The sequence below is a fragment of the Asterias amurensis genome, chromosome 15, assembly GCF_032118995.1.
Source record: "Asterias amurensis chromosome 15, ASM3211899v1".
NCBI lineage: Eukaryota > Metazoa > Echinodermata > Asteroidea > Forcipulatida > Asteriidae > Asterias > Asterias amurensis.
The window spans coordinates 12,960,166-12,986,979 of record NC_092662.1 but is presented as its reverse complement, the minus strand read 5'-3'; the positions used below and the strand labels follow the sequence as shown (position 1 = coordinate 12,986,979).

At 39.2% G+C, this 26,814-nt stretch overlaps 2 protein-coding genes across 2 annotated transcripts in view; both read left to right on the top strand.

Annotated features, from left to right (window-relative positions):
* The window catches only part of LOC139947870 (guanine nucleotide-binding protein-like 1), a 395,329-nt gene extending 376,818 nt beyond the window's left edge, over positions 1-18,511 (top strand). The window contains exon 12 of the transcript XR_011787389.1: positions 18,446-18,511. The gene's annotated coding sequence lies outside the window, so the exon portion shown is untranslated. The remainder of the gene's footprint in view (positions 1-18,445) is intronic.
* The window catches only part of LOC139947869 (gamma-aminobutyric acid type B receptor subunit 1-like), a 223,154-nt gene that overhangs the window by 122,668 nt on the left and 73,672 nt on the right, over positions 1-26,814 (top strand). The window contains exons 4-5 of the mRNA XM_071945696.1: positions 17,536-17,703; positions 20,918-21,109. Of these exons, the coding sequence (XP_071801797.1) occupies positions 17,536-17,703; positions 20,918-21,109 (360 nt within the window). The remainder of the gene's footprint in view (positions 1-17,535; positions 17,704-20,917; positions 21,110-26,814) is intronic.

Below are 26,814 nucleotides of genomic sequence, written 5' to 3'. Positions count from 1 at the left end.
GTCTCTTGAATTCCTAAAAAATAAGCAAGACAGTTCTTTTAGGAACAAAATCAACCTGGCAAGTAGATACACACAAGGTGTTACCTCAAACCAAACATATATTGATACCTCAACATGCAATGCCTCAAATCCCATATGGACACATTAATTGTTTACTAATTCTTTGCAAATGGTGATCCCCCCAGAAAACAGATAACATTGCACCCTGAAGAGTCCTTGTTCCCATTCTGGAAACTGTGTGGCCGTGCGATTTTTTTTTTTTTTTTTACAGCTATTTTTTTTTTAGGGATTTGGTGCACGAAAGAGTAGCTGCATGGTCGGGCCCTCCATACAAATGATAGGCGTCATGTCCAGTTATTTGGTGAGAGCTCATTATTCCATGTACATGTACAGCCTCAGGCCTGGCCCAATTAACTTCATATAAGGCTTGTAAGCATAAAAAACTTGCTAAGCAAAGAAAGATCTTGCTTAATAGAAACTGTATCTAGCTACAGGGCAACCTCGGTAGTCTAGTTGGTAAGACACTGCTCTAGAATTGCAAGGGTCGTGGGTTCGAATCCCACCCGAGTAACATGCCTGTGATATTTTTTCACGGGACTCAGGAAAGAGTATACAGTGCTGACACACATCGGTGTATGGGTAAAAACCAAAATAAACATTCTTTATTCCCAATGCAAATTTAACATCTATTATAGAAAGTGTATGGTTACTAGCCGAAATTCCACAAGGTTAACATTAATCGAACTGGTGCCCTACGTTTTTTTTGCTTAGCAAAGAAATTTGCTGAGAAGTATTTAATTTTTATCAGCTTTATGAAATTGGGTCCCGCCTTTGATCATAACAACACAGCCCCTTTAATGGAGTCGCTTAAAAAAGCTTGCCCGATGCTTTATTTACATTAATACTTTGTCTTCCAATACACCAGTGTTTGTCTTCTAATTATCTTAATATCAAATTATTATCCGTTCCCAATGCCAAACGAAATTACCTAAATGTAGAATCTTGTTTGCTGATAGAGTTGTTTAAATATTAAAAAAAAACTCATAGAGTGATTACACAAACCATTTTTTTATTTTAAGCATATCCATGTCAATTCGATTACTCCTTATAATCTGGCTAATTTACCCATGTTATCTTTGCGCAGACCGAGTCGTCCGTAAACAACCAGTTTGTTGAATTTAGGAATCACGGTTACAATAAGCAAGCACCGCACGCTTATCAAAAGAAAGCTCTCTCTGGACGCTGATGCAATTAAGCCAGCCGATAGTTTGTTTAAGTAGCTCATTAATTATGCAAACAACCAAGCACATCTCAATTTAATATAATCTCTCTCCGTTAATGAAACACTCGTGGATGAAAAAAAACAAATCCAGAACACTTACTTTGTTATTTTGTAATTAAGTCGTTGACGTTTGTTTACGCTGGACTGCTGTTAATTACGAGTTTGTCGGGGAGGGGGGGGGGGGGGGGTGGGGGTACGGTGATTGCTCATCTAACTACGACGACGTCTACCGAGCCCAAGTGACGACTTTACTCAATGTACTCACGAAACCAGGTGTTATGTAAGAACGAAATCAATTCAATACCCAAGCCCCCGTAAGGGCGTCGATATTTGCTCGTATTAGGTTTTTTTCGGGGGGGGGGGGGGGGGTTGGTTTCCCACTAATAATGGATAGAAGGGTGACGAAGGCGGGCGGCAGCTGCCGTTGATTCCGCCCTGCATTCTATCTGCTCCAGTTGACACCAAGTGCGGCCTCCTCTTCGTCAATATTGTGCATTTAAATAAATATATTTTCCTTCCACCCCAAGAGATCGGGGGCTAAAGTCATCTGGAAAGTGACCTTTTCCAGTGCTCCTAGCTTGTTCTTTGTTTCAATGAGTTATTGGATTTTGTTGTTTGGAAGGGGAGGGTTTTGGTTGTCTATGAAATATAAAGTCCTGTTCATTACTAAAATAGGAGCACCTGGAAACCTAAATTTGACTTACAGGGCAAAATTTCATACAGTCTGTAAGCACTAAAACATGCTAAGCTCATAAAAGTATTACTTAGCAGAAAGTTATATTGTTCTTTTGAACCAAAAGTGGTATCAACAAAGGGTCTTAACATCATTAAAGCATAGATATTGTCTTTTCAAATTATTTTTTTTAATGACCTGATTCTACAAACGAATCTTGACTTGATAACGTTTAGCTTTGAGCTAACTCATTCATGACACCCCATCATCCCCTAAACTTCCCCTCCTCCACCCACAACGAAACAACGCCCAATGACCTTCCCCTTCATCTTTCCTAAGATGGAAAAAAAAAAAACTTCAGTCGATTCTACCTTGCACAAGACAAAGACCAGCAAGGTCTAGTGTACTTTACAAGGTTCCATCAATACTTCATTATACGTGCGAACACAACACCGGGAGACAAATCCGGGGCAGGGTTCGAGAGGCAAGAGGAGCTAGACTGGTCCCCTGTCTCTATCCGCACGGATCATAGAGTTATATATAAGAACTAGAGGGCGCACTGGTGATGCTGCTTGCACGAACGCGACTGGACCGCAAGATGACAAGCGCGCCATTTTTGTACGCGCGTTGAATATGAAATACACGTTTGTTTTTTTTTTTTATTATTGAACGCTCACGCGATGATGTTTGTTCAATGGCCGCACAAACACACGCTGTGAGATGGCCGTTTTGTCAACTTAGAAAATGGCCGCCTGCGCGCATGCCAGGGTGCGTATATAGGCCAGTGCGCCCTCTAGTTCGTATATATAACTCTATGGCACAGATAAAGATAAGTTCTCGATTTTCAGAACTAGTGACTTCATTGGATACAATCATTTCAATAAACATGCAGTGACATAATCGTTCTTTATCTGTGTCTTGATTGGTCGGAGGTGACGTTTGGCAGCTGCACTTATTGACCCCTTGCACGCGCGTCACACGCGGCGACTGGTGCCACGCTCACCATGTTAGTGGGCAAGTTAGGTTTACGTGTATTAACGCCGCGTCGCCTAAAATGCCCACTTCACTGCATAACGCACAGCATACTCTATGTATATAGAGTTATATATGAAAACGCACAGTGAAATTGCCCACCAGTATGGCGCATTCAAGATTTTTCTGATGATGATGACATCAGGTGAAATGGGTCAATAGCTTAGCTGCACTTTAGTTCATCTGCATATGAATGTAGGTGAAAGGTGATTATGGACGGGAATTAGGCCACTCTCTGGCGTAAATTCATGAGCCTCGAAGTGTGACGTCGGATGTTCAGACTAAAAAGGGCCATGCTTGGCACATAGAGGTGTTTCTTCCAATTTACTGTCATCTAGCCAGTACTAATCGGGTGATAGGGCTGTTTTTATTTGTATGGGGCAGATGTCCATTATCACACATGTAGTGAACTTTCATCATATTCCCATAAGCCCTCTTTGACGAGATGAGAAAAGTACGTTGTGAGTGCGACCCAAGGGCAGGCGCGACCCCTAAGGGCCTTGAATTTTGCGAAGGAAAACATCTCAGACAAAAGAGTTTACAGTATTCCAAGTGGAGAAGGGCAATGGTAGTTGTTGGAACTTGAAGTTACTTTATGCCATATTTGTGAATTGTAGCAGGGGCAGTATAAAAGGGATGAGATTGTTAAGACTTTTGGCTGAGTTCAGACTTTTTATGTCGGTCAGGTGAAGAAAAACAGACAATATTTTTTCCACAAATAAAGAAATCCTGCTCATTGGTCTACTTCTCTAGTGCTTTGGATACTGTTTCCAAATGCTCCTTGGAATCATTAACCCCAGGGGGTACCAAATGGTAGAAATGGCATCACTTCAACATACCTTTGAATTTGTATCCAAGTTTCAGACTTTTTCGTTAGTAATGACTCTCACCCCTGGTATAAATGCAAATCTATAGATAAAAAGAGCACAGGGGTTTTCTCTGTCCATCTGTCCATCTATGCAGCAGTGCGATCTGCATTGTCAGTTGCAGGAGAGTTGTCCTTGAGCAAGAAACTTAACCCTTATTGATGCGTCCATCAGATGGGATGTGCGTTGTGCAATGCAAGTAAAATAACCAAGTTACACTTATTCGCTTAGAGAAAGAGCTTGCCAAAGTGTCTGGCAGTGGTTGCCGATGGCGCCGCAGCACCTTATAAGGTGCTACATCAGAGGGTCTCACAATTCATGAAATTCAAAACTTGTCTTAGAAAGTGTTTCTCTGTGTTTAAAGGCAAGGGACACTATTGGTAATTACTCAACCTAATTATTAGCATAAAACCTTACTTGGTAACAAGAATGTGGAGAGGTTGATATTATAAAACATTGTTAGAAGCGGCTCCCTCTGAAGTGACGTAGTTTTTGAAAAAGAAGTAATTTTCCATGAGTTTGATTTCGAGACTTCAGATTAGAATTTTGGTCTCGAAGTCAAACATCTGAAAGCACACAACTTCGTGTGACAAGGGTGTTTTTTCTTTCATATTGTTATCTCGCAACTTCGACGACCAATTGAGCTCAAATTTTCACAGGTTTGTTATTTTTTGCTAATGTTGAGATGCACCAAGTGAGAAGACTGGTCTTTGTCAATTACCAAAGGTGTTCAGTGTCTTTAAGCACCTTGAACTCCTTCATGGCGGATACGAGGGCAATGTTATTATTATTTTATTATTATTCCCCCTTTACCTAATGAAGACTTCCATCGTTGGGCGAGAGCCGAGGGCCAACTGGAGCTTGATTATTCACGCTTTTATTATGAATTTACTAGCATACTAATTATCTGAATAAATAATGGTGCACGATGGATTTTTGAATGAGATTATTCTACCGTGCTCTAATGGGATATAGCGGACCACATCCATAATGTTTGGACTAGAAATCCTACACTAGTAGCAGGCCAATGGATTTGTACATTAAACATTTATAAATGCCGTGTCTGCAAATTGACGTCATCCAAAGAATCGGTCCGAACTTATATGGAAAGGTTTGTGGTAACACCATGTAATGACTATCACTAAATGAGTTGAGGTGGTTCTGAAAAGATCAGTTGGTTTCAACTCGACGTTTCGATCAGTATGCTCTGATCGTCTTCTGGAGAAAATCGATCCGAACTTATTGGTTTGAGCTGAATGAGATCCAAGTTTTTTGCAATTCTTCAACTTCCACAACAAAAATGTACTTGGTTTACAACAAAAGTGGTGCGATGTCTGGGCATTTTGTGACAATCATACAGAAATGAATGGTCTCCAAAGGATCAACAATCTACTCGTATTGTTGACAGCTTGACTTAGAGTATTTTCAACAAATTTTCTTGTAGTGGACACTGGATGCTTTGTGAGAAACAGCTCCCTCTGAAGTAATGTAGGTTTTGAGAAAAATGTAATTTCCCACTCAAAATAAAAGACTTCAGGCCTGAAGCCCGCAAATTTTAAAGCACACAAATTTGTGCAACAATGGTGTTTTTTTCTTTCATCATTATCTTGCAACTTCGATGACCAATTGAGTCCAAATTTTCACAGATTTGTTATTTTATGCATATGTTGGGATAGTGAAAATACTGGTTTTTGACAACTACCAAATGTGTCCAGGGGTCGATTTCACAAAGAGTTAGGACTAGTCCTAGGAGATATACAAATTGCATAGATAGTCCTAAGTTAGACGAGTAACTGGTCCTAACTCTAGATAAGACTAGTCCTAACTCTTTGTGAAATCCACCCCAGTACCTTTATAAGCCTACACAGTTCTTGTACTTGATCAAATGTTCCCAAGGACCAAAAAACATGTCTGCACTCTCCACATTTTTCCAGTATGACATGCAACCCAATAACCTCTTACTTGGTTTTTTAATTAATTCAAAAGGCATCATTTTCAAGGCTGAAGCTTCTTGGCACTTGAATCTGGCAACACATCAATTCATAGTATGTGCTATGCATCTATCAAATATGTACAAAATGGATTTTAGCTTTTCCTGATATTGCATGCCTATGTGGCGCCATGCCCTCATCCTGTGGTATTCAACTTACTTACTTCCCAGAGGCCGTTCTTTTGATGGGGGGGGGGGATGAAGAAAAAAAGGAGAATTCTTGAATACGACGCCTCATTGGCAGACGGTGTATTCAACAACGTGTCCTTGCGCCTTTACAACCATTAATAGGTGCCGCCTCCCAGCCTCTACGCTGAGCCACGAGAAAAATATGTGCAAGCTACCCCCATATTTCTAGCATTGTAATCAATCATTTCACTCGCAGATGTTGGGATTCTCACATGCTGACCAAAGGGTTTGCCGGGTCACGCTGGCGGGGCTGTGGCGACGAGGAACTTCCTTTCCTTGTAATGGAGTCGATTATCCCTGACCACCCACTTGACTATACGCAGACAAGGTCAAGTTCATTTTCAGTCCCTCCTACTTCGTCGTCGTCATAGTAATCCTGACGGCTTGTTATCCAGGCTTTGTTTTGTAGATTATTTATAATATATTGGCCTACGTGGATGTGTGACATTGATACATATTTTATATAAATATTTTTCTGTCATGTCTGTGGAATATTCAGTCAATCTCTCAAAGATGCACCCACCTTTTTCAAGTTCTTTTTTAGTCCCTCCTTGTTCCTCGTAGTAATCCTGATGGATTTTTCCCCAGGCTTGTTTTTAAAAATTATTTATAGTATATTGGCCCAAGTGGATATGTGACATTGATACATAGTTTATATATTTTTTTCTGTGTGGGAGAATGTTGTTTGTGAGAAGCTGTTGTTGTTTTAGTAATTATTGATGATGCATTTCTTTATGTCAATAACCTTGCTCAGATTGTGTATTCCAATTATGGATTATTCTTTCTGTGTGGGCATAACCGCTTTTTGTATTTTTTGGCGATATCTCAAAAACGTGACCACCTTTATAAGTTCCTTTTAAGTTCGCCTTCTTTGTAGTAATTTTGATGACTTGTTTCCTAGGCTTGTTTTGTAGATTATTTATAATTTATTGGCCTATGTGTATGTGTGACATTGATACATATTTTATATGTTTTTTTTCTGTGTGGGAGAATGTCGTACCACTATGGTGTTTGTCCGAAGTTGTTGTTAGTAATAAAACAATGATGATGCCTTTCTCAGATTGTATATTCCTATTATGGATTATTCTTTATGTGTGGGCATAACCACTTTGAAATTTCGGTCCCCCTTCTTCCTAGTATTTCTGATTGCTTGTTTCCGAGGCTTGTTTTGTAGATTATTTATAATATATTGGCCTATGTGTATGTGCGACGTGTGGGAGAATGTTGTACACTATGGTGTTTGTCAGAGCTGTTGTTGTTGTTTTAGTCATTTTAACAAAAACATTGATGATGCGTTTCTTTATTCCAGTAACCTTTTTCAGATTGTGTATTCCAATTATGGATTATTTTTTCTGTGGGGGCACAAACGCTGCAGATTTTAGGCGATACCTCAAAGACAGGACCACCTTTTTTAAGTTACTTTTGAAGTCTGCCTTCTTCCTAGTATTTCTGACGTCTTTGTTTCCCAGGCTTGTTTTGTAGATTATTAATAATATTTTGGCCTATGTGTATTTGTGACATTGATACATATTTTCTGTGTGGGAGAATGTCGTATGGTGTTTGTCAGAAGTTGTTGTTGTTGTTTTAGTCATTTTATCAAAGACATTGATGATGCATTTCTTTGTGCCAGTAACCTTTTTGAGATTGTGTATTCCAATTATGGATTATTCTCTCTGTGTGGGCACAACCGCTTTTTGGATTGTTGCCGATATCTCAAAAATGCGATCACCTTTTGTCAAGTTACTTTTTAAAGCCATTATACACTTTCGGTACAGAAAAAAAAAAATTAAGTTCACAGATTTACAAATAATTTACAGGGTTTACAGAAGGTAATGGTGAAAGACTTCCCTTGAAATATTATTCCATGAAATGCTTTACTTTTTGAGAAAACATTAAAATAATATAAATTCTCGATAGCGAGAATTACGGATTTATTTTAAACACATGTCATGACATGTGGGGAAACAAGGGTGGGTTTTCCCGTATCTTTCTCCTGACTCCGATGACCGATTGAGCCTGAATTTTCACAGGTTTGTTATTTTATATGTAAGTTGTGGTACACAAAGTGTGGGCCTTTGACCACTGTTTACCGAAAGTGTCCAATGGCTTTAAGTCCCCCTTCCTCTTGACAGCTTGTGTCCCAGGCTTGTTTTGTAGATTATATATAATTTATTGGCCTACGTGTTGTTGTTGTGTTAGTAATCTAAACAAAACATCGATGATGTGTTTTTTTTATTCACATTTTTCATAACTTCCCCGCTGTGAGCTATGGGAACTTAAATGACTTTGTGGCTTTAGAATCGGTTTCTGATGCTTGGCAAAAAAAAACAAAAAAACAAAACAAGAAAAACACGTCCAAACCTGGTGCCCTGCTGTTTTTTAGTATCAGTGTACTCTGTGGACTGGGATGAGCAGATTATTTTGTTATTATTTTTTTATTTATTTTTTATTAAAATTGTGGCCCAAGGGCCAAATTGCAGGTGACTGTACATATAAGTATTTAGATTAGCAATAAAAGGAATCCCAAAATAAGTATCCTAAATCGTGTATAATGGTAGATGTAACTAAATTGAGAATTTGCGTAGGGCACCTTGGAGGGGCGTCAAATTTACTGGGTTTTTTTTGTTTTTTTTTTAAAATAGTAATTGGCCTGACGTTCGACCCAAGTAGAGTCTTTCTCAAAGGCTAAAATAACAACATAACAAACAGGTATACAGGGGTTACAAAAGCAATCAAGTGGAAATAGATAAAAGCGAAAGCACACAGAGAAAGCAGGGGATGAAAGAGAGGAGGGTAACAAAAATTGTTTCCACTGGGCAACATCCTGTAGCACTGCCCAAGGGCAACATCCTGTAGCACTGCCCCAGGGCAACATCCTGTAGCACTGCCCCAGGGCAACATCCTGTAGCACTGCCCCCAGGGCACCAACCTGTAACCCCGACTCAAGGGAACATCCTGTTGCCTAAATTGCCCCAGGGTACCAATCTGTAGCCTTGCTCCAGGTACCATTCTGTAGCCTTGCCCCAGGTACCATTCTGTAACCTTGCTCCAGGTACCATTCTGTAGCCTTGCCCCAGGGTACCAATCTGTAGCCTTGCCCCAGGTACCATTCTGTAACCTTGCTCCAGGTACCATTCTTTAGCCTTGCCCCAGGCATCAAGAACCCTACAGGCATGCAGCTTTTCCTCGGGTCAGCTGATCTCCTCTTTTTTTATTCTAAGTTTTACCATACCAAATTGAAAAATGCTATACAAAATCATTGAAACTTTATAATTTCCTCTTTTTTGATGAAGTTTCAGTTGCATGCCTGACCCTATCTTTGCTACTCAGTACAACTGTCACCAACATTTTTAAGATTCAGGTGTTAGGTTTTGTTTTTGAATGCCCAGATTATCATCGGGATGCATGTACCGTTAAATAATTACTCACTGAACCTGAAAACGCAGAAATAACGGATCCATACACCACAAGAAGTATGTGTCACCATTCCCCACTTGAGAAAAAAAAACCCAGCTATAATAATATAACCCATGTGTGAACTCGCTGAGAAAAAAGCAAAGGAAAAAGTTTTTTTTTATAGTGCCCTCTAGGGGTAGGGCCAGGTCCTGGATAACAAACATCCCATCAATTAATTTCACTATCTAGACCCCCTCTTCTCTTCTTGGTCTGACCTTTTCAAGTAATTAGTTTTGTCACCTGTTTGTTTGGAGATGCCATATGCCACAGGATAATTGTTTTTTTCGAAGGGGGGGGGGGTCAGGGTGGGGGGGGGGTCGGGAGGGGGGGGGCGTTTGGAGGGGGAGACAACATAACAGTCTGATCAGTTTTATTGCAAAAAGCCGCCAGATTATCAAGGGGAAAAGATGGTCTTTTTTCGCATTGGAAGGCCTTGTACTTCATGTTGGTATTAAAGGCACTGGACACTATTGGTAATTCCTCAAAATAGTTGCTAGCATAAAAACTTACTTGGTAACAAGCATTGGGGAACTGTTGATAGTATAAAACATTGTGAAAAACGGCTCCCTTTTACAGTAATGTAGTGTTTGAGAAATAAATCATTTCTCAATCAAATAATAGTTAAAGACTTCTGGCCTGAAGCCTTTTATATCTGAAACCACACAAACTTGTGCAACAAAGACGTTTTTTTTTTTTTCATTATTCTTTTGCAACTTCGATGACAATGGAGTACAAAATATCACAGTTTTGTTATTTTATACGTATGTTGGGATACACCAAGTGAGAATACTTGTCTTCGAAAATTACCAAAGGTGTCCATTGCCTTTAAATATAACCTACCGTTTAGAAATATTAACTACAAAACAATTTTGCGGTCCAATTTAATAGAGCAATAAATACGGACAATTATTGAAATGGTGTTGTGTTTTTACAGATGTGACAGGAAGTAATACAATCAACAATGTGAATATTTCCTAAAGGCTGTTGTGTCTATTGTTAATAGCTTTATTGTTGTTACGACAACAATTGTTTATTTTCATTCCATTAATGTTTGTTTATTTGTTAATTTTGTTTCAATGTCAGTGGTAAATTTAATGAGACTAGTAATATTTCCTTTATATCTGAAACCACACAAACTTGTGCAAAAGACGGTTTTTCTTCCATTATATTTTTGCAACTTCGATGACAATCGAGTACAAATTTCACAGGTTTGTTATTTTATCAGTATAAACCACAAGGGAAACTGACTGGGTAAATTTTGAAATGATTTTTGGGGTTGAACAAAAAATTGACTAGAGTGGGATTCGAACCAAGGTTTGTTATTTTATACGTATGTTGGGATACACCAAGTGAGAATACTTGTCTTCGAAAATTACCAAAGGTGTCCATTGCCTTTAAAATGTAACCTGCGATTTGGAAATATTAACTACAAAACAATTCTGAGGTCCAATTTAAAGGAACACGTTGCCTTGGATCGGTCGTGTTGGTCTTTGAAAAGCATTTGTAACCGTTTGTTATAAAATGCATATGATTGGAAAGATGTTTTAAAAGTAGAATATAATGACCCACACAAGTATCACTTGAAATTGCATGGTTTTCCTTTTACTTCGTCGACCAACACGGTCGGCCATTTATGGGAGTCAAATTTTTTACTCCCATCAATGGCCGACCAAGTTAGTTCGCAAAGTAAAAGGAAAACAACACAATTTCGAGGCAACTTTGTGTGGATCATTTTATTCTACTTTTAAATTATCTTTCTAACCATATGCATTTTATAACAAACGGTTACAAACGCTTTTCGAAGACCAACTCGACCGATCCAAGGCAACGTGTTCTTTTAATAGAGCAACAAATACGGACAGTTATTGAAATGGTGTTGTGTTTTTACAGATGTGACAGGAAGGAATACAATCAACAATGTGAATGTTTCCTAAAGGCTGTTGTGTCTATTGTTAATAGCTTTATTGTTGTTACGACAACAATTGTTTATATATTTTCATTCCATTAATGTTTGTTTATTTATTAATTTTGTTTCAATGTCAGTGGTAAATTTAATGAGACTAGTAATATTTCCCTGTCAAAGGTTGAGTCATTGATTGGTAAATGCTCAGAAAATTTATTATCAAAACAACTTACTTGGTGAGAAGCACTGCAGCTGTTGAGAGTATAAACTTTGGAAATAGGATTCCCTTTGAGGTTACATGGTTTGGGCATGGAGGAAGGAATAGAAGGAGCTTGAACGACCCTCAAAACCGCAGAGTAACAAAAGAATACCCTGACAATGCCCCCGTCTAACCAGTGGAAAAAGATAGGAGACCTCCAGCTGGACGGCCGATTAACAAGCAGGATTAGATTTCTTTGTACAGAACGTGCGGTACCGCCGCTCTGCACCGTTGCCTTTGTGTAAAGTTGAATCATTGGAGACAAGAATTGTGAATACACACGTTTTCATCTACCATTTGTGGTGTTTCACTGAAACATCATGGCATATTTTTTCATTTTTTGTGACTTTCCGGTCACTAGCGGTGGTTCAAAATTTGGGTATAAGCACACGAGGGTAGTTGGTATTCAATTGTGTTTTTCGATTTGGTGAGCACAAGTGTACACAATTTTTATCAGGTCTCAAAAAAAGTTGTTTTTCTGTATTATATCCATACGACATACGACACCATGGTTGAGTGAAGAACCAAGTGCGCACGCGCAAACTCATATACGCCAGGTCGCCCATTGTCTGTATAAGGTATGTGGGTGATTACGAGGTGTTGTTAAACAACCGCGGTACCGCACGTTCGACTTTTGATGTCCCTTCGTTCGAGCTCCTTCTATTCCTTCCTCCATGGTTTGGGTAATTTTCACCCAACCACGTTTGATATCTGAAGGTTGGTGTCCGTTTGGGAATGCTGGGGTCAGAGATGCAGTTGGTACTTGCTGTCACTTCACTTAAAGACACTGGGGTGGATTTCACAAAGAGTTAAAGGCAGTGGGCACTATTGGTAATTGTCAAAGACTATCCTTCACAGTTGGTGTATCTCAACATATGCATAAAATAACAAACCTGTGAAAATTTGAGCTCAATCGGTCATCGAACTTGCGAGATAATAATAAGTTGTGTGCATTTAGATGGTTGATTTCGAGACCTCAAGTTCTAAATCTGAGGTCTCGAAATCAAATTCGTGGAAAATTGCATCTTTCTCAAAAACTATGGCACTTCAGAGGGAGCCGTTTCTCGCTATGTTTTATACCATCAACCTCTCCCCATTACTCCTCACCAAGAAAGGTTTTATGCCAATAATTATTTTGAGTAATTACCAATAGTGTCCACTGCCTTTAAGACTAGTCTTATCTCTAGTTAGGACAAGTTACTCGTCCTAACAGGACTAGCCATACATTTTTAATATCTCCCAGGACTAGTCCTAAGTTAGGACTAGTTCTAACTCTTTGTGAAATCGACCCCTGGACACCTTTTGGTAATTATCAAAGACCAGTATTCTCACTTGGTGTATCTCAACATATGCATAAAATAACAGACCTGTGAAAATTTGGACTCAATTGGTCATTGAAGTTGCAAGAAAATGATGAAAGAAAAAACACCCTTGTTGTACAAAATAGTGTGCGTTCAGATAGGAATAAAGGCTTCTGGCAGAAGTCTTTTATTGTTTTAGTGAGAAATTACCTCTTTCTCAAAAACTATTTTACGTCAGAGGGAGCCGTTTCTCACAATGTTTTATCATCTATGGTTTTATATACCATCAATAGCTCTCCATTGCTTGTCACCAAGAAAGGTTTTATGCTAACACTTATTTTGAGTGATTACCAATAGTGTCCAATGCCTTTAACGTGGATAGATTTGACATTCTTGTTAAAACACTGTGACACTTTCTGGGTGTTTTCACAGCAAATAGGCAGTATTCAGCAGAAACATTCACATACGCCATTTATTGTATCTTTGTTTAAAATTTTGCCTTTAACTAAATCAGCATTACGCTGACTGGGTAAGAATAGTTGTTATTCTGTAGTTTCAGCAAACAAACATACTTTAAACCAACATGTTAAAGTTAATAATGATGATACCCAGTTCTTGTCTAGTGTGTGTTCACACCTGAGGACATCTCAAAACATTTTTTTTTAACAATGAATGTTAGCTTTATTCGAAATATGATTGCACCATTTAATGTTTTTTTAGGAAAAAAAAAACAAGACCTCTGGGCTTGTAGCTTAAAATGTTTAAAGGCAGTGGACATTATTGGTAATTGTCAACGACTAGCCTTCACAGTTAGTATATCTCAACATATGCATAAAATAACAAACCTGTGAAAAATTTGAGCTCAATCGGTCATCGAACTTCCGAGATAATAATGAAAGAAAAAAACACCCTTGTCACACGAAGTTGTGTGCGTTTAGATGGTTGATTTCGAGACCTCAAGTTTTAAATCTGAGGTCTCAAAATCAAATTCGTGGAAAATTACTTCTTTCTCGAAAACTATGGCACTTCAGAGGAAGCCGTTTCTCACAATGTTTTATACCATCAACCTCTCCCCATTACTCGTCACCAAGAAAGGTTTTATGCCAATAATTATTTTGAGTAATTACCAACAGTGTCCACTGCCTTTAATGGAGCGATTTATTTTTACAAGACCAGTATCAAAATGAGGAAACAAATATATACACAACTTAACAATACAAACAAATAATAAGTGAACATTAATCTGTCTTTAGAATTTAAAAAAACATTTATCAGACTCAGAGTCAACTTTTGAACATTCTCTTTTTTGTGTTTATATAGATAATAAACAGGGTGGTATTATTTGAATTTTTAAAATTGTATTTAAATTGACAAACTTTGTGAATCAACCGATGGTCAAATTACAGAGTAATTACAATAGTTACAAACATATATGACACATAAATTATTTTTAAATAAAGTAATAATAATATTAATAATAATAAGACTTGTAATGCACACGTATTCGCCCTGCTGGGTGTTCAAGGCTCAGTTAAACCCAACAACAAACAAAACAAAACAAAGAAAAAACAGACATAACAAAATTAGTCCTTGAAAACCTGTGACATAAGATAAGCTTTAAGAAGAGATTTGAATGTTGTGGTACAAAGACAAGATCTAAGTAGAGAGTTCCAGATGCGTGGCGCAGCTGAAGAAAAAGACCTGTCTCCTCATGAGTATCGAGACTTGGGTTCAATGAGAAGAAGCATGGAACTTGACTAAATTATAAAAAAAAATATTACTTGCTGAGGTGCTGTAGTTTTTGAGATAAATGAGTAAAACAATGTGACAAAAATAATTTTATTACTATTCAATTGAAAAACACAATACTGGTAAACTTTTCTGGTCATAAGTTTACTGGCCCGATCCTTAAATCGCTGGCCTGAGGCCTGTCGTCCATCAGTGTAAATTTTGAGCCCTCTCTGGTGACCCTTCTCTTCATCCATCTTCTGGACTATTCCACTGAATCCACTGAAAGCTTCAAGCCATAGATCAGGGGTTAGTCCGAACAGGAGTCAGATAAATAGTATATGAGTACGATTTGCTCAATATAGAAACTTCATGATCGCGTAAGTTCTCATATATCTTATGCAGAATACTTTCAATTATTCCTTTAAAGCCATTGGACCCTTTCGGTACAGAAAAAAAAAAAAAAGTTCACAGATTTTCAAATAGCTTTTAGGGTTTACAAAAGGTAGTGGTGAAATACTTCTCTTGAAATATTATTCCATGAAATGCTTTACTTTTTGAGAAAACAGTAAAACAATATCAATTCTCGTTAACGAGAATTACGGATTTATTTGAAACACATGTCATGACACGGCGAAACGCGCGGATACAAGGGTGGGTTTTCCCGTTAATTTCTCCCGACTCCGATGACCGATTAAGCCCAAATTTTCACAGGTTTGTTATTTGATATAGAAGTTGTGATACACGAAGTGTGGGACTTGGACAATACTGTTTACCGAAAGGGTCCAATGGCTTTAAAGCCATTATACACTTTCGGAACAGAAAAAAAAAAAAGTTCACAGATTTACAAATAACTTACAGGGTTTACAGAAGGTAATGGTGAAAGACTTCTTTTGAAATATTATTCCATGAAATGCTTTACTTTTTGAGAAAACATTAAAACAATTATCAATTTTCGTCGTCGAGAATTTCGGAATTTCAGAATTTATTTTGAACACATGTCATTACACGGCGAAACGTGCGGAAACAAGACTAGGTTTTCCCGTTATTTTCTCCCGACTCCGATGACCGATTGAGCCTAAATTTTCACAGGTTTGTTATTTTATATATAAGTTGTGATACACGAATAGTGGGCCTTTGGACAATACTGTTTACCGAAAGTGTCCAATGGCTTAAAACAAAAACGGTTAACTTACTGCCGCAAATTAGTAACTTGCCGATATTTAGTCCAAGTGCGTACAGCTGGTTACTTACCAGGGTGGTAAACTACCGCCACCAGCGCTGTAAACTTAATACCAGGGTGGTAAACTACCGCCACCAGCGCTGTAAACATAACAGATTGGTCGAGCCGCGGTAACTTAACAATATAAACATAACAGGGACAAGAAGTCTAATGTAAAGGCGGCTTTAGTATGGGTTGTTTTTTTCCCATGTCAATTTCTCTGGAAAAAAACTCAGCAAAATGAGCCACATCCTGGCATATCACTGTTCAACACGCCTCTACAGCGTTAAAACCAATTTTCAAAAACCTCACCAAAGAGTAAAGTTTTAATATGACAGCAGAGACTTCATCAGCCCAATGTGTACAGCCACCTTTGTCTCTCTAAACCTGCAATCTATTAATTTAACCCGAATCCCTTGGTGTTTACGTTTTTGAGCAAACAACACTTTCTATGAAGAGCTTTTCATCCTAAAGTCGGTAACCAAACAACAAAGACAGTGTTGACATCATTATTGGCTGTGTTTGCATTGAAAACAAGGTGTTAATGGTTGAAGAGCAGTGATCAACGAAATTGCATATGTCATCTGACAGGTTGGGAAGCGAATTTAATTTGAAAGTTCATTAAGGACTGTCGGCAATTTATGAAATTTTTCACCTCGGCAATAAATAGCCGATGACCTTTTGTGTTTGACACTCTAGTTCTGAGTGCTTGCTTTGACGAACTGCTGATCCCATTTCTTTGACGGATCAAGGATCAATTTGATAAAGCCTAGGGCACCTTCTTTGGTTATTGTCAAAGACCAGTATTCTCACTTGGTGTATCTCAATATATGCATAAATAAGTAAACCTATGAAAATTTGGACTCAATTGGTCATCGAAGTATATTCCAATAATATTTTAGTGGGAGATTACTTCTTTCTCAAAAGCTACGTTACTTTAGAGGAAGCCGTTTCTCACAATGTTTTATACTATCAACTGCTCTCCATTGCTCGTTACCAAGTAAGTTCTTATGCTAAAAATTATGTTGAGTAATTACCAATAGTGTCCAGTGCCTTTAAGGAGATAAGACAGTTCCTGCTTAGCACAGTTTCTGTTTCATATTCAAATTCACTGCTTACTGTCGGCAAAGGATTATGGTGGGGGGGTACTACTTGCCTGACTGTTTGGGTTTTCCCTGGAATATTTGTATCCCCTCTTTCTCCCACTTTCTAAAACTGAAACTTCCTTGTCTTCTCTCCGTAAGGTTCTTGGCTCGCTTTTCTAAGAGTCTTTGGTTTCACAACCAGAATAAATTATCATAATGGATTTGAGGTATTGTGTGGTGGGGTATCAACAAATATTAGGGTTGTGGTAACACCATGTGTATATCGACTTGATAGGTAGATTATGTTCTTTAGAGAACTTGTCTAGCTTTATATTCTACTATCGCAATGTATAATTATTTTTCTGGAATTCGGGAGACTTCTGGAGTCGGAAAAGAACTGTCCCACAGCCGATTTCCTGAAACGCTAGGATTAATCCTTATCTCGAGTAACTCATCCTAACTTAGGATAGGTTAAATGCGTCCTACATCAAGCAACTTTTCACCTATTAAATTCTGATTATGACTATTATTATTATTATTATTATACAGACCATCGAGGACCTAGAGAAGCGAGCCAAGGACGCAGGGATTGAGATCTTCAGTAGACGGAGCTTCCTGTCCGAGCCGGACAACGCCGTGCAAAACCTGAAGCGTGAGGACGCTCGCATCATCATCGGTGTGTTCTACGAGGACATGGCCCGTAGAGTCTTCTGTGAGGTGAGAGAGACGCAGATGATAATATACAATTATATAACATGGTTTGAGGGTGACTAGTCGATATTAGCTCCCCGAGGTATTGGAAGTTGACAAACTAGTTCCCGAGGCGAAGCCGAGGGAACTAGTTTGTCAACTTCCAATACCTCAGGAGCTCATCAACTAGTCGCCCGAAATAAACCATGTTATATCTGCTTTACTATACTTCATACATATTCAGTTACCGGAACATGAGTTTTGATCAAGAGAAAATGATGACTGTGAAACAAAATGCACATGATAAGTTTGTTCATGTATTGGATGTCGCTAAGAGAGTGCTGTTCGTGTGTGTATACAAAACAGGGCCACGATCAATAGCGCCCAGAGATGACGCCGCACAATGGTAGTGCGCATGACAAATAGAATAGCTCCTATAGGGAACTATTACTTGTCATGTGCATTTACCACTAGGTAATTAGCAAAATTAACACCTGGCACATGGTGATGATAACTCGACTCCCAGTAATAAATAAGAAATAGGTTTCTTATTAATATTAATATATCGATATAAACCACAAGGGAAACTGACTGGGTAAATTTTGAAATGATTTTTGGGGTTGAACAAAGAATTGACTAGAGTGGGATTCGAACCAACGACCTCCGGATTAACGTGCCGGCACTAATTCGCACCTTGAACAAAGATATTGACAAAATAGGGACACCGCCAATATAGGGCTAGATAGCTCAGTTGGTAGAGCGCCGGCAGGTTAATCCGGAGGTCGTTGGTTCGAATCCCACTCTAGTCAATTCTTTGTTCAACCCCAAAAATAATATTAATATAATAATAGTAATAATATGGATTTATAATGCAATGCCACAGGATGGTGCCATGTGGCAGGGCTACAGCACAGTGCCCAGGGGCAAGGCTAGAGGATGGTGCCCAGGGGCAAGGCTAGAGGATGGTGTCCAGGGGCAAGGCTACAGGGTAGTGACAGAGGCTCAAATGATAATAGTAATAGTAATAGTGGATTCCAATAGTGTCAAGTATTAGTGGCTTCTTGTAGGTTGTCATGGCCGAGTGGTTTAGAGCATCGAATGTAAGTTCTGGTGGTTAAGTCATCAGAGTGTGGGTCCGAGTCCCGGTCATGTCCTTGAGCAAGATACTTTACTATAAATAAAATTGCTCCTGTTCACTCTGTGGTATAAATGGGTACCTGCGAGGGTAGAAGTTGATATTGTGTATGAAAAAGCCACTAGCGCCATACAGCAGCCCAAGGCTGTATACTCCCTAAGGAGCTGAGAAAGTTTTAAGGAATGATGTTGGCCCAATGACCAGGACACTAATGTAAAGCGTATTGAGACGTTTTTGTGAAAAACACCATATAAGAACTAGGTATTATTATTATATAGCGCTCATACCGTCACCACTCAGTGATGCTCAAGGCGCTTTAACGTTCGGTATTTTCTCTGAAGTTATTGTGGAGCTATGTTTAGAAGTATTGGACCTATTCCTCTACATTGCAATCATGTAATGGTTTACAAGGTGTTGTGGCACAATATGCAGCCAATCAAATTAGAAACGCAGAGGCGTTTATGTGCATTACATAATACATGGAACCTTAGGCTTTACGCCCCATCATAGGATGCAGCAATAACAGTCAAGTGTCTTGCTAATGACCAGAACTTGAACCCAAACTCTGCTGAACAGAAACACCAGAGCTGGGGTCCGGTGCTCTTATCTGCTGGGCAACGACCTACCACATGTCTGTGACAAGATGAGCGCTGTGACAATTAAAAGATCAGAGAGATGGGTTTCGGGAACCTGAAACGTTGATAAAGTCACATATCCCCACTCTCCCGCTTCCCACTCGTCAATAAAATCCCAGGGAAAAATTGTCTGGGTGTCTGTATTTTTTTGTCAGAACTTGTTCTCACGAGGGTTGAAGGCAGTAGACACTATTGATGATTACTCAAATTAATTATCAGCATAAAACCTTACTTGGTGACAAGTAATGGGGAGAGGTCGATGGGTATAAAACATTGTGAGAAACGGTTCCTCTGAAGTGGCATAGTTTTCGAGAAAGAAGTAATTTTCCACGAATTTGATTTCAAGACCTCGGGTTTAGAACTTGAGGTCTCAAAATCAACCATCTAAACGCACACAACTTTGTGTGACAAGGGTGTTTTTTTCTTTCATAATTTTCTCGTAACCTCGATGACCGATTGAGCTGAAATTTTCACAGGTTAGTTATTTTATGCATATGTTGAGATACACCAACTGTGAAGGCTTGTCTTTGACAATTACCATTAGTGTCCACTGCCTTTAAGTGCTGATATCTTTAAAGTCTACAGGGTATTCTAAATGTCACAGTCTTATAATATTTCAAGATGGTTCTTTTAATTCGTCTTCAGTTTCTTCTTTAATTTCCTTTTCTGAGATCTGAGATCTGAGGTCTTATTTTGCCGTTGATTGTTCTTGAGGACCAAAAACAATTTTTATTATATAAACTAATGGCTAACGAGCCAGTGGCAGACAGGGTGTGAACCTCTACCTACCCTAAGGCCCTTGTAATTTTACTTGTTTTTCTCAAAAGAAAGGGGACAAGACAGATGGTAAACACCTACCAAAAGCTTGACCCCTCTTATTAAAAGAAAATAGGTCCCAATTTCATAGAGCTGCTTTAAGGCTCTGAACACCTTTGGTAATTGTCAAAGATAAATAAAATATCAAACCTGTGAAAAATTTGAACTTGATTGGTCGTCGAAGTTGCGAGAGAATAATGGAAGAAAAAAACACCCTGGTCGCATAAGTTGTGTGCTTTCAGATGCTTGAATTTGTGACCTCAGCTGAGGTCTCAAATTTAATTCAAATATTTTAGTGAAAGATTACTTCTTTCTCAAAAACAACGTCACTTCAGATGGAGCTGTTTCTCACAATGTTTTTACTATCAACAGCTCTCCATTGCTCATTACCAAGTAAGTTTTTACGCTACCAATTATTTTGAGTATTTACCAATAGTGTCCACTGCCTTTAAGCCCTGATACCAAGTTGAGGTATATTTTGAAAGATTTTTCTGAAACTCAACAAGTTTTTTCCTCATTAAAGTGTAAACCCTAAATAAAAAAAAAGACTAAAAGATGAAACACCTCTAGGGGCCCGAAGGTGGGCCACTGAGAATCCCCTCGAAAAGCTTTGCTATTATCTCTCTAAACTTTTTCCTTCCGCGCACCTGGGCAGGTATACAAACAAAAGCTGTACGGCCCCAAGAATGTTTGGATGATAATGGGCTGGTACCCTGACGGCTGGTACAAGGTTGGCGACCCAAAGGGGAATTGTACAGGAGAGCAGTTAATGGAAGCGTTGCAGTATCACTTCACGACGGAGGCTCTTATTCTGAAACCTGATGATTCACCCTCTATCTCTGGAATGGTAAGTTGAAGACATCACTTGCAATGCGCCATATTTTTGACCGCGTGTGGGCGCTCACAAAATATTGTTATCACTTCCCTGGGGCATATTCATTCACACCCATAATAACTATTAAACACTGGAACACATTACTACCACAGATCATATCCATCACGGACAATAAGACCTATAAACTTGCTGTTACCCACCTCTAAGCAACTTTAAACTACTGCGTACCAAAAGTGACAGAACACCGTTTAAAACTGTGCAGGATGAATCGCGCCCCTGGAAGTGATAAAACTAGTAGGAGCGCCCTCATGTGGTAAAAAATACGGCTAATTGCTCTGAATTTTTGTTAAACTAGCCTTTTTTCCTCTTTTAATAGATCCATTAAGCCCCATTGCGTATTGGCCAATCACAACCCATTGCACAACCAAAAGTCTGACACTATAAAGTCCGACGTGCGTATGCTTGGGGCGAGCACGGCAGAGTTGTGCAGAATGGCATTGCAGAAGCGCAAGTGTTCTTGCTCACACGTGCGCCGTGGGCAGAGCCTAATGGATCGGTCTATTATGTGCAATCCTTAAGTCAGAACTTCAATTCCCACTTCTTCTTGTTTTGTTGTACACTTTTGTAACATTATTGTTAACTATTGTTTGGTTTAAGTGGTTGACTGGGCATTAGTGGAAAACAGCTTTCATTAAGTATTATTATCATCATTACAAATTGTTACAAAACATAGCAGGCATTTTTGTTTACTCTCGGCTCTGAATAAACATTAGGAAAATACGGAAACAGATTTCACAATTTGTTTTAACGATTTTAGAGGTACAGTTGACCGTCCCAACCTCAGTGGACATTGCTTAAGATGGAATCACATCATACTTGGGACTTTTGTTGTCTGAAAGAGGGGCCTTCCAGTATCAGGAGAGCCATTAGCCTGAAGTTGTGTCATTTATTTTGCAATTTATTGATAGGTTTGTTTTACTTGTTGAGACAATCTCAAACAAAAATCGCCCGATCTTCCTCCGCCAATGTTTTCTCTTTTTTTTCTTTTCTTTCAAACGTATCTCATAACTTGTTAACTCTCTGATGTTTGGTCGTAGGATACCTCTTATCACCTTCATCAAAAGGTCGTCCACGATTGAGGGTTGTGTCTTCACCAAACTCGAATTTCTCATTTCAACCCAACCCTTGATTTGCGATTCATTGATTTGTTTGTTTAACTTGCTGAGTCAATCTGAGACAATAATCTTCAATTGTCTTCTTTTTCCTTTTTAAGTATCTCATACCTTGCTAACTCTCCAATATTCATTCATTCATAGGATACCCCTTATCACGTTTATCACAAGGTAGTCCACGATTTCAGTTTGTGATTAGGCGGCACTCTAAAAGCAACCGGGGGTGGGGGGTGGAGGGTGGAGGGGGATGTTTTCACAAACCTCAGAATCTCTCGTTTCCGCACAACCCTTGATTTGTGATTTGTTGATATATTTGTTTCACTTGCTGAGTCAATCAGAAACAGTAATCACCCAATTTGTTGTTTTGTCTTTCTTTTTTATTTCTAACGATCTCATACCTTGTTAACTTGACCAATATTCGGTCGTGGGATACCTCTTAAAGCCATTATACACTTTCGGAACAGAAAAAAAAATAAAAGTTCACAGATTTACAAATAACTTACAGGGTTTACAGAAGGTAATGGTAAAAGACTTCTCTTGAAATATTATTCCATGAAATGCTTTACTTTTTGAGAAAACATTAAAACAATTATCAATTCTCGAAATTGAGAATTACGGATTTATAGTAAACACATGTCATGACACGGCGAAACGTGCAGAAACAAGGGTGGGTTTTTCCGTTATTTTCTCCCGACTCCGATGACCGATTGAGCCTAAATTTTCACAGGTTTGTTATTTTATATATAAGTTGTGTAAAAGGAAGTGTGGGCCTTTGGACAATACTGTTTACCGAAAGTGTCCCATGGCTTTAAATCAAGTTCATCACAACAAAGTCCAAGATTCCGGGTTTTCCACAATTACGAGTTTTGATCGGACGGCACTCTAAAACAACCTATGGAATTTCTCATGCCCACACAATCATCAATTTGTGATTCATTGATTTATTTGTTTAACTTGCTGAGTCAATCTGAGCTGTTCCTTGTGCTATGTTCTGAGACAAAAGTCACATTTTGTTTTCTTTGTCTTTTTCCTTTTTTTAGTATATCTCATACTTTGTTACCTCTCCAATGCTCGGTCGTAGGATACCTCTTATCACGTTCATCACATGGTAGTCCACGATTGCACGTTTTCCATGATTGGCGGCGAGTTTTGATCAGACGGCACTGTAAAGCAACCTGGGGGGGGGGGTGGGTGTCTTCAACAACGAAATCTCTCGTTTCTACTAATCAGAAAAATGCCGACGCTGCTTCGTCTCTAATCACCATCTTTTGTTTGTCTTAGTCTTCTCATTCTAATAACACATCCGCGACAGAAAAGAGAAATCATCATTCTGAGACCGATTTATCAGAAGGGGTGTTATTAAACACGGATTAGTTTTCATATTCACAACTCGTGCCGACAGTTTATGGAAGGGCACAAAGCTTAATTGTTATTGATACAACGTAAATTAACAACCTTTACATTTTGTTTGCACCCCTTGAGTTTGTCTTTTCAGCAAAAATTTCCCCCACCAATTTATTCTGAACCACAATTTCAGAACTTCTATCAGCAACCTTTGGCTCGCAATTTATAAGAATTTTTGTTTATCAAAGTCTACTGTGTTGTGGAATAATCATAACAAGTTTGCAGATTTTGTGGTTGACTTTGATATTAATTGACAAACTTTCACTTTGATCTGTTACAAAAGGAACATTACAGAACTAGTTTTTGCTAATTTTAACGAATATTGCGGCTTCGGTTTCGGCTATGGTGTTTGAGGTTGAAAAATCTCAAAAACTATTTGACCCCACGGTATCAAGTACTGTATATCAAATACCCAGTACCGTGCCAGTACATGTATCTATGCAGTTTGTCGCTAACGCTACCTCTACTGGTGAATTCAGTGTAAAGAGCTTGCGTAAAGAGCCTTGGACAAGGCTAACAAAACAGTTGCTGCATGGCAGTGTAAGCACTCCAGTAGTTCACCATTTATACATAAACTGAAAAATTTGTGATTTACTTATCTAGCTTGTCCTATTATTTTGATATACTTTTGCACCCAGACTGAAGAAGGACTTAGCTCCCCTGCAGAGGTGCAGATGACGTGGTGTGAATGGGTGCTTCAGACAGTGAAAGCAATTTAACCACGTCTGACTCACTTTTCAATCAAAAGAAATTCAGTCCGGTCTAGTCCCACTTTTGTTGCTTTCTTTCTTTTTTGGAGGGATTGCGATGAGCGGAGTGAATGAAATTTCCTTCCGATTGGAGAGAAACGATTTCCCAGAATGCCTTAATTCCCTAAAGGGGGAATTCAGCAAGTTCACTGAACAAATTATGGCGATATATTTCTGGCCTTCTAAAAATCGATTCCGATGTGCGTATAGAGCTCTCACTATTCAGCACTGTGCGTGAATGTGATGTTGGTGTTTTTGTCATGAAGGATGTTTTGTTAGGGCACGGGTGGCTGGTTGTTTGCTTAAACTTTCAGAATAAATTAGTCTGGGTTTTCACGATGCTAAACACCTAATAATTGGCAACATATTTATTGTATTGAAAAATGCATTTCACCAACTGCCTTAGCTGGTAGGATGTAACCTGCCTGATTTTATCAAAACCTGGGCCCAATTTCATGGCTCTGCTTACCGCCGATTTCTGCGCTTACGATCGCGATTCCCCGCTTACGTGCAGGCGCCGAATTTCTGTGCTAGCCTTGTAAGCGTAGAATGCCTAGTAACGTGAAGTACGCACGCGCAGAAGCCCAAATTCGCCGCTAACCCATGAAATACGCTTGCCGTAAGCACAGAATTCCCTGCTTCCGTAAGCGCCGATTCTGTGCTTAGGCAGAGCCATGAAATTGGGCCCAGGTTTGTACCGAATTGTCTCAGTGGTTGGTCTCATTGGAGAGTTTTGATAATGTAACTGAAACAAACAGGGCAAAATTTCATGGCTCTGCTTACTCTGTAAGCAAGAATTGGCGCTTGTTGAAGCAGGTAACTGTGCCTATGTCAAGCATATTTCACTGGTTAGCGGGGAATTTAGGCTAGTGCGCGTGCATACTCCACGTTACTAGGCATTCTACGCTTACACAGCTAGTGCAGAAATTTGGCGCTTGCTGCGCAAGCGGAGGATGGTGATCATAAGCGCAGTAGAGCTGTCATGTCCGAGCGGTTAAGAGCACCACCACCGAACTCAAGCTCTGACCTGTTCAAGGGAGTGTGGGTTTGGGAGTCATGACACTTATGTCCTTACAAGCAAGACACTTAACCACTGCTTCATCCTTCAGATGGGACGTAAAACTGTAGACTCGTTTGTTGTTATAACAACTATCAACGCATGCAAAAGACCCCAGTACATACTTATCACAAAGAGAAGGGGTTCTCCCCCGGTGTGTCTGGCAGTGCACAACTATCTTCAATTATGGTGGCTGCACTCGAAAGGAAGAAGAAGAAGAAGAATTTGGCAGTAAGTGGGGCCCAGGTTGTATCAATTAGATGAGGTGGACCCATCCACAGCCAATCCACCCAGATAAGATGGTCCAGCACCAGCTGTCTCTGTTGAATTCCTTTACCTCCAAATTACCATAGCTAGGGCAAGTCAGTAAGTGTTTAACATGCCGGGTAGCACTCCTGCCAATCAATAATGTGTTAATCTCCATGACCTGTATGTGTGTGTTAAAAGGCATCATGGATCATCGCTGGTTAACGAGATGGAATTGTGTTACCACAATCACTGAATGCTGTTGGTATATAAAGTAGGGTGTCGAGAATTGTGTTTGCCTCCCTCCATCCCACCACCCTCCTCGGGCCCACCACCCCCTCCAGCCCACCCCTACATCCCACTTGGATCATCAGCCGTCCAGGCAATTAGCTCACAGATAAGGGCCCAATTTCATAGATCTGCTAAGCACAAAAAATTGCTTGGCGTGAAATTTCTTCCTTGATAAAAACAGGATGACCAACCATATTTCCATTGGTTATAATTGCTTGTTACTGGTATTCAGCTGTTGTTTACTAATCACGTGGAAGTTTGGTTGGTAATCCTGTTTTTATCAAAGAAGAAATATCATGCTAAGCAAATTTTTGTGCTTAGCAGCTCTATGAAATTGTCCCCTGCCAAGTCCAAAATGTTTAAGAATTTACCATCATAATCAAACCTCCATTTTAAAGTTCATTGCCAATATTTGCTACTCCAACTGTATGGAGAAAAGAAACCTTACGTTTAACTTTCCAAAGCTGTGCGAATATTTCTGAACACACATCAGAATCCCTCCAAACACTGTTTCACATTTTCTGCGCCACCAAACGCAGAGCAAATAAAACCTCTTGTTTGGATGTCATCAAACAGCGTGTACAACCCCTGAAGAGTTTGTACATGCACTTGTACTTGACTAAATACCAATGTTGTTTCAGCTGTCGAGTAATGAAAATCACTGACTATGCTGCATGCTATAGGTTGTCAGTTCATATACATCTGGGGTAACCTCATCTCTGATGAGGGTACAGCTTTAATTGCAATGGGTGATGCCATGAGGGACATGTCGGGAGGTCTTAAAGATGCTACGTCAGA